At 36.1% G+C, this 13,846-nt stretch overlaps 1 protein-coding gene across 1 annotated transcript; it reads left to right on the forward strand.

Annotated features, from left to right (window-relative positions):
- The first annotated feature begins 12,198 nt into the window (after positions 1–12,198).
- Positions 12,199–13,430, forward strand: LOC147508526 (uncharacterized). The gene is made up of 2 exons (XM_086597221.1): positions 12,199–13,006; positions 13,093–13,430. Exons 1-2 carry the CDS (start codon positions 12,199–12,201, stop codon positions 13,428–13,430), a joined length of 1,146 nt encoding a protein of 381 aa, XP_086453347.1.
- Positions 13,431–13,846: the final 416 nt, after the last annotated feature.

Consider the following 13,846-nt stretch of genomic DNA (forward strand, 5'->3'; position numbering starts at 1 on the left):
AGCTATTGCCGCTGCAATTGTTTTAAGAAAACAAAAAGGAAAATTAAATAGGAAACCCTAAGTCTCCAAAATAGAAAATAAGCAAATTTAAAACCCGTCTTTCCTCCCCTTCTCCCACACTTCATCTTTCTCAATATCTTGAATCGCAACCAATCGAATCAATACACCAACCTTTGGCTTGAGGTGATGAAAGGTGAGGCTATGTCAATCCCATCTACCGGAACCCTACCTTAATACCGTTATCGATAAAGCATTGCTTCACAAGTTCTTACACAAAGATAGGAGCTCTTAGATCAGCCTTTTACGCTAACAAAAGGTGAAGCAATCAAATTAAGGTGCGCCTTCTCTATCTCTCCCTCTCTCTAAAATTAAACAAAGGTGAAGCCTTGCATGAAATTTTAAGCTTGATTTCTATTTATATTGTTTGTATAAATCTAAGACTCTCCCAAAAGTGGAAACTTGTGTTGGTAGTAATTTAGTTGATTTGTTCTTGAAACTTGCATTAACATTGTATTTGCTCTTAACAAATCCTCTTCCCCTTCTTTTTCCACAACTCAGAACCTCCATCGGATTTGCCAGCTACTAACCTATATATGTAAAGCGGTTTGAAAGCAAAGATGTATCGAGGTTGATAGTAAAAAAAGATTAACATAATCGAATTAAGTAGTATGACACTGTAATGCTCTAAATACTGAGAAAGACGAAAAGGGGAAAAGGAAAAGAAAATAATTGGAAGCTCAAAGAACCTTAGTCTTAGTGTTGTAGTAATATTTCTTCCCATCATCATCTGTTGTGATTGAATTCCAATCTGTACCCAGCCAACTTTTCCTCAAGCAGAAAAGTCATCATAATATTTAGAAAAAAAAAATGTAAACAATGGCACATTTTGCTCCATGATTGATAACACCCTCCCCAAATGAAAATGCCGGCAAGTAATAGAAAGTTTAGTTACAACATAAATCGATGAGCAAAGGAGAAGATGGTAAACTAACATTGCCAATATCCTATCAAAATAAAAGATGATTCCGTAGCATTATGGAATTCTTTTTCACAATTCTAGGGATTATTGCGAGGAGAGTAGAATGATTGAATATTTGGATCGAGAATCGATAGTCGCGATAAAAGTGATACTACAAATTACAAACATATCACTTTTTTAGTTATATCTCATTTAATATTATTTTATTATGCAAATGTGGATAGACTGGATTTAGCAAATAAGCACACCGTTGAAAATTCTTTCTTTATGTTCTCTTTATATGGTCAAATGGCACCATGGAAATAAAAACAAGGAATAAGTCCTTCCTGTCTAACAAAAATTATGCACTGGGTGGTAACATCTCCAACTGGCTCAACGAAATGCATAAAGTGATTACTTTACTCTACTTCAACTAAAAAAAAAACTAACCATGAAACTGGAGCAAGCTTAACCGTCACTTATCAGCCTGCAAAGGATACACGTGAAATAGGTAACCACAACCTAATTGTTGATAAAGACGAGTCTAACTACTCTGGACGTATGCAAAGGTGTAGACATGTTCCGTTTCCGCGTGTATTTTATAATAGGCTTTGGTTTGTCAACATTATTTTGCATGTTGTACATACTGTTAATGTGGAATCATAAATGATGCTCGCAGCTTTAGGATTCTACCATGAAACTACTTTTTTGTTGTTGTTGTTGTTGTTGAAAATTAAGCTAGGGTTAGGCATTCATTAATTATATTCTAGTATACAACCTTCCAGTTGCCCCCTTTTTTTACAATAAGGTCAGTTTTTTTTTGTTTTTTATCTAGACGAGGACTAAGTACACATAGCTAACCTCGATGGCTCAAAGTTACTACCTAGTGAAGCTAGGTGATCAGTGACGCCTCCACTTTTTTCCTGCAACTGAAATGAATGCATCCCTGTATTCCCACTTTAACAGCCTGAGATTCATGGGTTAGTACTATGCTTTTAATGTTATTTCCGGTAGAGGCTAGCAGAATTTTACCTCTATGGTCTTATAACTCCCCTACACCAGCAGTGTTTCCTAAAGCACCATTATAATTCAACTTAATAACATTTTCATCAGGTTTGATCGAGGCATAAGTATAGGAGTTTGCATTGTAAGCTGAACATTTAGACCTAACCTGGTGTGCAAGAGCTTAAACTGTTGTGTCCCCATCAATTCATGTAGTGTTTCTTGTAGATAAAGTTATGTCACTATTAAGTCTCTCCTATAGTATAGCAGCTGGACAAGTTGCATTGTTAAATTTCTATTGTTCTTCTATCTAGATATAGTGTACTACTGAACTAACATATACTTAGTAGATTTATGACGTGTCAGATTTTTCTTCACACAATCTCAAGATGCTTTACTACTCCCTACTAGAAATCCCCCCTAGTGATGGCGATAGTGTGACTGGAGCTTTTTCCTACATTTCCTGAATGATGACTAGAACTATTTGTAGACATGTGTTTTTTATCTCTGGTTTGTACAACCCACTCCTAATAAATATAATTAAGGATAGTTTTTCTGCTGGCCTAATTAGGGATAGTATCTCTTACAAACTTAATCAAATGGTCTAAATTTTAGGCATCTTAGTTGAAAAAGTTAATATATTTGATATGTATCTCTTAGAGTATATCATAAACAAATTGGTATGATCTGTATGCATGTTTAACTATTATTGTCATCTATTTTCAATTTATCTGGAGAAAAAAAAATCTAAAGGTATGTGATATGGACATTTTCCTTACATATTGACTAATTGCATGAAACTCCATTCTTTATGAATTGAACTATTAATTTAGTTGCGTGTGAGATCAATGTAAGTGTAGCATATATAGTATAATAAAAGTCAGTTATTTAAATGTAGTATTGTAGAATTACCCTAAGTATATAGCTTGATGAATTAAATGCATGCCATTTTTTGTTAAATAGGACAGTTGCTTTTGTTTCAATGCAAATGATGGTGTTTATTTTTATGGATAAATAGGATCAAATAGGGATAAAAGTTGGATGAATATGCCATATAGGCCTATTGAATATGGCCAAGGTATTAAGGATTTTATTGTCCTTGCTAGCAATCATTTAGACAGTGCAGGTAGGGCCCGTTGTCCATGCAAGAAGTGCAATAATAGGATGTACCGACACTTCCAAGAAGTAAAAGATCATTTGTATGATAATGGTTTTGACAAAGATTATAGTTGTTGGATATACCACGGAGAACCTTTAGAAGTGGCAAGTGATGACAACGATGATGATACTGATTTAGGTGGTGAAGGTGTACGCTATGATGGTTTGGATGACATGCTTGAAGATGTGAGACAATCAACACACAGAGACAATCAGGCGTCGGACATCCAACATGGGGAAGCTAGCAGTAATTACATACCCGATGCAACTAATAGGGATGCATTTGCTGGCCATCATAATACGATCGAGTGATGGAACTACAATGTCATTTGATAGACTCTTGAATGAAGCGCGCCAACCTCTCTATCTGGGGTGCGAGAAATATAGCATGTTGGATTTTCTCATGAAGATGTTCCATTTGAAGATGATTAATCGTTGGAGCAACAAATCTTTTGACATGGTCCTTGCGTTGGTTAAGTCAGCACTACCTGTAGGTGAGAGGCTCCCAAAATCTCACTAAGAGGCTAAGCAATTACTGTGGGATCTGGGACTAGGTTATATCTCAATACATGCATGCCAATATGATTGTGCGCTCTTCTAGGGGACAGAGAACAAGGATCTTGAAAATTGCCCTGTTTGCAATGCATCGAGGTATAAAATTAATGAAGGTAAGACTAAAAAAGTACCAGTGAAAGTATTACGGTATTTTCCACTTAAGCCAAGACTTCAGTTATTTATGTCGAGGATGACCGGCCGAGAGGACATGAGATGGCACAAGGAGAAGAGAGTTGGGGAGGAGAATATACTTGCATCCCCGCTGATTAAAAGCTTGGAAAGAGTTTGAAAAGGAACATGAGTGGTTTTCTAGTGATCCCCGCAATGTCCGTCTTGGCCTAGCAAGTGACGGGTTCAACCCTTTTTTCGACATGAGCGTGATCTATAACATGTGGCTAGTAATGCGCTTATGTCGATAATATATGCCCCTTGAAATGTATGAAAGAGCCATTCATTTTCATGTCTCTCCTTATCCCTGGGCCTAAAGCTCCTGGAAATGACATTGATGTGTATTTACAGCCATTAATAGAGGAACTGAAAGAGCTGTGGGTACATGGTGTGGATACATACGATGTTGTAACAAAACAAACATTTCGGTTGCATGCTGCATTTTACTATGGACTATAAATGACTTTCCTGCATTTCCTAATTTATCCGATTGATCTACAAAAGGCAAACTAGCATGTCCAACTTGCAACAAGGATACATGTTCTATGTACTTGAAAAATGGCAAAAAGTTATGTTATATGAACCATTGTAGGTTTTTGCAGCCACGACATCCTTTGACAAAGCGTGCTAGGCAGTTATTCAGTGGAAACAATTGGAGCAGGTTGCCTCCTAACAAGTTGACTAGGGAAGATGTACGTGTTAGAGCAGTTAGAACATGTTGAGGAACAAGGGTATGGAAAACATCCAGAATACAAGAAGAGGAAGCATACTGAGACTGAGTTGAACTGGACAAAACATAGCATATTTTTTCAATTACCCTATTGGTGTACCCTTAAATTACCCCACAACATTGATGTTATGCATGCAGAGAAGAATATTTGTGAAAGTGTTTTAGGAACATTGTTGAACCTAGATGGGAAGACAAAAGATTTAGCAAAAGCTCGATTGGATGAATTTAGCCAAATTGGGTATTAGACAAGAGTTGTATCTAATTCCAATGGGTAATAAATTTGTTGTACCCCCTGCATGTTATACATTGTCTCTTGCTAAAAGAAAGATTTTTTGTGAGTGGTTGAAAATGGTGAAGTTTCCAGATGGTTATGCATCAAACATTTCTCGATGTGTAAATGTTACAGGCTGCAAAGTACATGGACTGAAGAGCCATGATTGTCATGTACTTTTACAACGAGTTCTCCTAGTTGCACTTTGTGGTTTTTTGGCTAGTGACATATCTTCTGCTCTAATTGAACTAGGATTCTTTTTTAGAGAGCTTTCCTGCAAAGCGTTAAAAGTAGAATTACTCGAGAAATTGGAAAAAGACATTGCAGTGATACTTTGTAAGCTCGAATTGATTTTTCTACTAGCATTCTTTGATGTCATGGTCCACTTGGCAGTCTACTTGCCTCGTGAGGCAATAGTTGGTGGACCTATACAATACCGGTGGATGTATCCTATTGAGAGGTGATGTTCATAAATTATATTCTACTCATTTTGGTACTAAAATATTATCATACTTTGATACCTCATCTAACTTTACTTATATAACACTTTATCGCAGATTTCTCAAAACTCTCAAACAATATGTTCGTAATAGGGCACACCCAGAAGGTTCCATTGCAGAAGCGTTCATTGACTCTGAATGTCTCACTTTTTGTTCAATGTATCTCCAAGGAATTGAAACGCGGTTCAACCATGAAGATCGTAACTACGACGGTGGTCAAGTGAAACAAACCAAGGGGTTGCATGTTTTCTCACATAATGTTAGACCATTGGGAGCTCCGAATTATATAACAATGAGTTCAAAGGATTTCAACAAGGCTCGATATTATGTGTTAAACAATTCAGAAGAAATATCATCATATTTAGAGTAAGTGTCTTTTTCTCGATTAGATGTGTCGGTGTGTAGATTGTGTTAAATCAATCATGAAAGATAATAATACTCATTTTGCAGTGAGCATATGGTTGAGCTACAAAAGCACATGTACTCGTGATTTGGAAAAAGGCAGAACAACATTTTGCTGAATGGTTCCGAGCTCGCGTAAGTGTTAAATTAAGTTGACATGTAGTTAGGTTCACTCGATTACGAAAGATCTTAAATTATTATTAATTTTTTTTTTTCCATTTGATAGATGGAACAACTGTACTATGAGAAATCTCCCAAGGCAACCGATGATTTATATTCACTATCATGCGGTCCCGATCATCGTGTTACTCGATATAGTGGTTGCAATATCAATGGAATTAGGTTTCATACCAAGGATCGTGAGAAAACTCTACGGACTCAAAACAGTGGTGTGGTTGTTAAAGGGGATGACCAATCAAATGATATCGACTTTTATGGTGTCCTGGCGGATGTTATAGAGTTAGAATATATATTTGGGAAACGAGTTTGGCTTTTCAAGTGTGATTGGTGGGATGTTAGTAACAAAAAAATAGGAATCCATATAGATAGATATTTCATTAGTGTTAATGTGTCTAGGAAGTGGTATAAAGATGATCCATTTGTATTGGCCACACAAACAAGTCAAGTATTCTATGTGGCAGACACCAAATTGCGTGGTGATTGGCAAGTTGCACAGAAGATAGTTCATAGGAACACGCTTGATGTTCTAGAGAAAGAGGAAAAAATCGGAGTACATCAGAATGTTGAGAATTATCAACAAGAGAAGCAACTCATAGTTGATGAAATTCTAAGTGATGAAGTTATGCTTGTGCAAATGAATAGAGATTATGTGAACCTAGATGAGGCTGAAGTGGTTGATGCAAATGAGGTCTTTAACAATATTGTGGACGCTAACCAGACTGACGATACAATTATGACCAATGACTATGACACTGAAGAAGATGATACATTGATAGAATATTGTACTGAAGAGGAGATTCTTTCAAGTGATAATGATACTGATATTGATTAATCATAATCAATGTAAAAGCTTGTTATTTTTCTTCTATAAAAATATATATTTCTCAAATACTTATAAATGTATATCACACATACATACTTGTAGGCTTCATTTTTATTGCCTTTTGATATTGTACTCTTCTTACTCTTCTTTTATTGCCTTTTGTTTGAAAGTATTGTACTCTCTAGTGTCCACTTTGTGTTTCGTGTTAGTTGTTAGTTCTTAACTATGTGTTAATGGCCACATTTGATGGTTCATAACTTGCCTTCTCTCTTTGTTATGGTATCTATACATTTTTTGTGTTTCGTGTTAGTTGTCATTTTTTTTATCCTTCACTGGATTAGTCCGTTAAAGCTATAATGGTTCTAACATTATGTGTTGTCTTACTTCTGTTGATGTTTTTTTACTAGTAGCAACACCTCATAGTGTGCACATGTGGCAAATCATGATATATTGTGTTTTTCTTACTATATATTTAGCTCTCGTGGAGTTCGTTTTAAAATCATCTTTTATCCTGTTATACTTCAGCATGTCTTTTGTTTATAGTGTTTTTTGTCATGAAGTTTTGCATATCTAGTATAATGCCTTGTTCATTATGGTTTTTTACTATTAGAAATATGAATCGTCTCTAACCTATTATGAACCAACCTATTATGCTCAGGGGAGCTTTTTTATATTGGATATGTTCATTTCTGAGTTCAAAGCTACTCGTATTTAATTGCCCCATACAAATCAGGTTGAAACTGACAAAATCCAATTCTATTACCTGGAAATTCATTACTTTTGTGCATTATGAATCATTTCTATGTTTGGATGATTAAGTGAGCTTTGGTAACATATCATATGTATTCTTAGTTTATCTCTTAAGTTTAGTGGTACTACTGATATCTTAAGATGTCTCATTACTGTTTACTTGCCATCATTGCTCCTTGGATGTAAGGATATACCAGCTTTTAGACGTTTCTCTTCCTGTGTAGTGCATATCTGGATAGTTGCAAAGAAATTGTAGTACCAATATTTGTACTTAGCGATGAGTTGGGAATCAATCATATATTCGTGGAAGCAACAAAATTTGAATATCTGAAGGATTTGATGTTTAAAGAGACTCTCTAGTGCCTACTTGATTCACTAATTTTTATTGATTTGTGTCGTCAAAACTTGATTATTAAGATATGACTGTACAATATCCAACAGAGTATCTCAACGGTAAAACTATCATATGTTTGTTGAGGTAATGAACATACAGGACCTTGCCTGTCCTAAACAAAAGGCAATCAAAGACACGTCTTGATTTAAATAGGACCTTGTCTGTCCTAATGTAAGTATTTGTATGTTGCTAGTTACTTCGTAAACCCTCGAGGGTTCATGTTGATTATCCTTTCTATAGAGATTCATTAATATTTGATATTAACTTTGAATCATGAATATGATCTGATTATAGGTGTGATTTACTCTTTGCTTGAAGTAAATATTAAACGGGTTCAAACTTTCGGGAACCTTTTCTTCTATTGCATTTTGATATTGTACTCTTCTTACTCTTCTTTTATTGCCTTTTGTTTAAAAATATTACTATTTAATTTGCTTTGGTGTAGCTTTGGCACCTGGTCGTCCACCGCATACTCGTGTTACATCATCAGCCTCTCGGGCCACTCAAAATCGCATAAAGATGGTTCTAGTGTTGGTATAATTCTTTCTTAATTTTGTACTATTCTTCTTCATACTAATCTTTTACAGTTCTGCTAGTGTTGGTACAATACTTACTAACAAATATCTTGTCTTCTAAATAATTATTAAAGCCAAAAAACGGGAGCCTAGAAAGAAGACCCAAAACCTAATTCTTAAGAACCACTTAGCGCGAGGTGGTGGAAACCGAGGATATAGATTGCTATTGGGAAAGATAGGCCTGTATGCAATTGGAGCCAACAGTGGATCACCGAGCTTGGCGTCATTGCTAGGTTTAGAATACCGCCTTTTGCCCACTACTGGAAAGACGTGACTGATGATCAAAGGAAAAGTCTTCACAAGCTTGTTTTGGTAATTGATGTTTTCTTATTAATTGTTTCTTTTACTAAATTCTTTAAAGCATCGTGCTGAAAATTACGTCTTTATGATATCTTTGTCTGTATTTTATTTTATTTATTTTTGTAGGAAAAGTTTGACATGGACATCCATCTACCACATGTCGAAACTATTGTTAATAATTATATTAGGGATCGTTTCAGAGATCATAGGTGTGCCTTTCACAAGTACTACGTGAGCATTCCAAATAATGTGAACAAACGTCAACACCCATTTAATGGTGTATCACAAGAGTCTTGGGAGAGATGGTGCGCTATGATCTGTGGGAAACAGATAAGTTCAAGGTAAGTGAGTTTACTCCTCTTTTTAAAGAAAATGTTATGGCGGCTAAATTCATTGTGGGAAGTGGTAGTGCTAAAGGGTTGGTTGTTGTACTTATACACATTATAATAATAATTCTTTTTATGATGCATTGTTTATTTGTTTTAACCCAGGATGTTAGTACGCATAACCAATATAGCCGCTCATGCCTCGTCGTCAACCATTGTGCTTGTTCAAAATCTTTTTTGCGGATCCATGCTGACATGGTGCACTTAATTGATTAATTTTATATATTATAAATATATATATTTTTTAGTACTAACTTTGAAAGTTTGTCTATCTTTTGAAATGACACAGCCGGTTGATCCCAAGACTCAACAAGAGGCTGGGATGATCGCACTATATCGTAAGACTCATTTTAGTGAGAAAAAAGGCTGGGTTTCTCATGAAGCAGAAAATAATTATGTAATTAACTCGTACTTACCCTTTAAGTTAGCTAAATCGTACTTTTGTAAGATAGTTATATCTATTTGTTTTCTTTTCAGGAAAGAATGGTGGAACTACAAAATCAACCTACACCAGAAGGTTTTAACCTTTTGACTGAAGGAGAGATTTTTTATGAAGTCTTGGGCATAAGACCTGGTTATAAACGTGGTCTTAGACATGGCGAGGCACCCCCCATCCCGTAAACGTGTGGCTGGATATGAGCACCCAGATGTGGATCAGTTGAGAGCAAGGGCAGAGGAGGTAGAGTCTCAGCTAGAAGAGTTGCGAGGATGGAAGGAAGAGGCTCAAGAGACACAAGAAACACACCAGGCGCAAATTCAACAACAGCAACGCCAATTGGACTATCTCATGGAGAAGCTTGGTGGTCCTCCTTCAATGTGGTATGATTTAAGAATTTAACTATTTTCTGACATGTGTTGGTGTTGTTTGATTGGGATATAGTTGTTTGATCGGAATGAATAAGCCTCCATATCATGTTTTAAGTTGCATATAGTCCCTTCAATTTTGGTAAATGGAATATGGGTTTTTCACCGTCTTGTGAAATATATTATTGTGATTTTTAGGTTATGACAGGTTATTGTATTTATGAAATGTTGAAAATATAGAGGAGACTCTGTCGAAATTTTACTATAAAAGTCACATATCTTATCTTAGGTATGTAATTGTTTGAGATTTTGGTAGACATAAACTTTGAGTAGACGATCTATTAGTTTATAGCTCCTTACTAAATTCTTCCACCCCTATTGTTTGTCTTTATTTATTTATGTTTAAATTAATTTCTTTAGATTTACTTTCTCTAGTATTGATTTGATTAGTTCTATTTAACTCTATTCTATAAGTATGTATCTTGCAGTATATATAGGTCTACCTTACTTGACTCTGTTATGTAATTATGAGGTGATTTGTTTCACGTTGGTTGTGTTGGGGTGTGGTTTCCTGTTGGTGGTTGATTAGCATGATAGGTAGGTAATCCTTTTTGTTATGAGGGGGTGTGTGTAGAGCTTTTCATTTTTTTCATATTGTTTGAGTCAGAACCTTTAGTTAGACTAATCTTGGGTAGGTTCCAAACCCGCGGATTCATCTCAATGCTACTTGTGGAGATAACTTGTCATCTTCAATAGAACTTGTCACCCTATTCATGTGTTTATGTGGAGTACACATAAACAGAATCTTCTGGTGAATCTATTGATCAAAGGGGGTTTTTTTATCGAAGAAGCTCAACCATATTCAGAGTCTTTTGGTGAATCTATTATATTTTTTGTTTCTATTTTTTTTTTGGTCTAATAGATAATATCTTTGTATGCAGATAATCTTACGTCAAAATGGATCGGTTTGGTATTTGTTTTTGTAAAGAAATGGCGGTTTGGAATTGCAAGAGGCACTAGAGGAATCTAAATGCTATTTATTATCTTATTTTTTTGTGAAGATGGTTCATTCGCAAGCTACTTGAAGGATGTTTAGAAATGTTTTTGTTTAAGTTAATACGTTTCTTAAGATGAGTTCAGAAATAAATATTGTGAAAGGGGATAATCCAACTCTCTTTTGTTTCTAATGGAGTGAATTAACTCACTTTTATTTATTGAAAATTTGTTACTTATGATAATTGATGTTCTGGTTGTGTGTTTATTTGTTGAATAGAAGGGGTGGGGGGGAATAATTGTACAAATAGTATACAATCGGCAATGATGTTAGTGATCAAAATAGTCTTTTGCGATGCATGTAGTGTGGGAATATGATCACAATTAACCAATAGCTATGATCAAAATGTCACTTATAACACTACTTTTTTTAATTCGTTTTATCTTTTTCGACGATAGAAAAGTCACTAAAAACACACAAAATTTAAATATTTTAGATCTTTAACGATGGTAACAACTTTGCTTATATAACCAAAGTGTCAAATTACTGATATCTCTAGTGACAATAAAAGCGTCGCTAATAAGATATTTATTTTTTTAATTTTTTGGACTTATAGCAATGATTAAAACGTCGCTAATAATGCTAAAAGTTTCAAAAAAATTAGACTTTTATTGACGTGAAAAACGTTACTAGTAATGCTTTATTAGCGACGATTTTAAAAATGTCGCCAAAATTTCATCTTTTGCGATGTTATTGCATTGAGAATACCAAAATGCGTTAGCGAAGAAATTAGAGAAATAGCGACAGTAATAAACGTCGGTAAATATCTGCTATTTGGCAACGTTAAAATAGTGTGGCTGCATATCATTGCCGACTATAACATTAGCGACGTTGACTCGACACTCCAAAAAGCGTCGCCGAATTGTATTAGCGACGTTTCTGTGATTTTCAGCGACAACTTTTGTTGTCACCAAAGACCCTGTTTCTTGTAGTGTAAGGTATTCGCCTTGCGAGTTAGTTGTATTCCTTGAGTGTACAGGAATGTAAGGTTGGGTATTCCTTGAATGTGGCGGGAATGACCTAGGGCATTCGTTGAATGTGCCATGAATGGCCCGTTAGTGATATGATAGGTATTCTTTGAATATGGCGGGAATGACCTAAGGTATTCATTGAATGTGCCATGAATGACCTGAGTTTTATGCCCAAAGAGGCTGTGAAATATGTGTATGAAATCAGTTGTTGCAGGCTATGCAGAATAACCATCCTATTCAGGGAGATCCTTTTGCTAAGCGCAATAAGGAGTTTGGTACTCTTGGTGGGCAGCGGTTTACTGGTGTTGGGAATGCAATCGCAGTGGAGTCTTGGATTCAAAGGTGTGAAAATGTATTTGAGCGTATGCAGCTTACAGAGGTACAGAAGCAGGAGTTGGCTGCTCACCAACTTGATGACGCTGCTAGGTTTTGGTGGCGAGCTCTCACCCCTAGTCTGGACACTAGAACTTTGACTTGGGAGGGCTTCAAGATTAGATTTGAGAGTAAGTTCATTCCTGAGGTAGTAAAAGAGCAGTTGGCTCAACAATTCTCTGAGCTGACTCAAGACGGGAAGTCTGTGACTGAGTATGTGACCAAGTTTAATGAGTTATCGAGGTTTGCTCCCCATCTTGTGGATACTGATAAGAGGAAAAACCAAAAGTTCATACGTGGACTAGAGAGTTATTTGTCCAGCAAGTTGATTCTTTTTGACGGGGACACCTTTGATCGTGTGTTGGATTTAGCGTTGAGATATAAGGAGCAGAGTGCAACCCTAAGAGAGTCGAGGGGGAAGAGTAAGTTTGGTGAGATACCAGTTGTTCTCCCTAGGCCTTTTGAGAGCAGGCAGCCGAATAGGTTTACGAATACACCTGCATTCTTTATGGACCTGATGAATCATATTTTCAGGCCCTATTTGGATAAATTTGTGATTGTTTTCATTGATGACATTTTAGTGTATTTACAAAACACAGAAGAATATAAAATACATTTGAAGATAATGAGCAGACGTTTAGAGAACATAAGTTGTATGCTAAGGTTAGCAAGTGCCATTTTTGGGAAGAAGAAATTCGTTTCTTGAGACATGTGGTATCTCGTGAGGGGATTGTTGTAGACCCTGAGAAGGTTGCTACAGTGAAAGAATGGAAACAACCAACCACTGTTACAGAGATTAGGAGTTTCTTGGGGTTAGCTGGATATTATCGGAGATTTATTGAGAAGTTCTCGCTTGTTGCAGCTCCGCTCATGAAGTTAACTAGGAAAGATGTGAAGTTTATGTGGACTAATGATTGTAAGAAGGCTTTCTTAGAATTGAAACAGAGGTTGACTACAGCTCCAATTCTAGTAATCCCGACTAGAGGCGGAAAACTAGTGGTTTTTACAGATGCTAGTGGAACTGGTTTGGGTTGTGTGTTAATACAAGACCAGAAGGTGGTGTCGTATGCTTCATGACAGTTGAAGATACACAAGAGACGTTATCTTACTCATGACCTGGAGTTAGCGGCAGTGGTTTTTGCTTTGAAGTTGTGGAGGCATTATTTATATGGTGAGAAGTTTGAGCTTTACACATTTCACAAGAGTTTGAAGTATCTTTATTTACATAAAGAGTTGAACATGAGACAGTAGAGATGGATAGAATTCATAAGTAGTTATGACTTCGAGATTCAGTATCACCCAGGCAAGGGTAATGTAGTTGCTGATGCACTTAGTCGATTGCCCTGTGTTTTGACCACTCTTATGGTGCAAGAGTGGAAGAGTTTGGAGACTATAGCATCTTATGACGTCTAGACTACACCAGGTACAGATGAAGGGTATATATGCAGTTTGGAGGTTAGGTCGATGATTTTCAGTAGAGTGATTGCCATGCA

Source organism: Coptis chinensis, chromosome 3 (assembly GCF_015680905.1).
Source record: "Coptis chinensis isolate HL-2020 chromosome 3, ASM1568090v1, whole genome shotgun sequence".
Taxonomy (NCBI): domain Eukaryota; kingdom Viridiplantae; phylum Streptophyta; class Magnoliopsida; order Ranunculales; family Ranunculaceae; genus Coptis; species Coptis chinensis.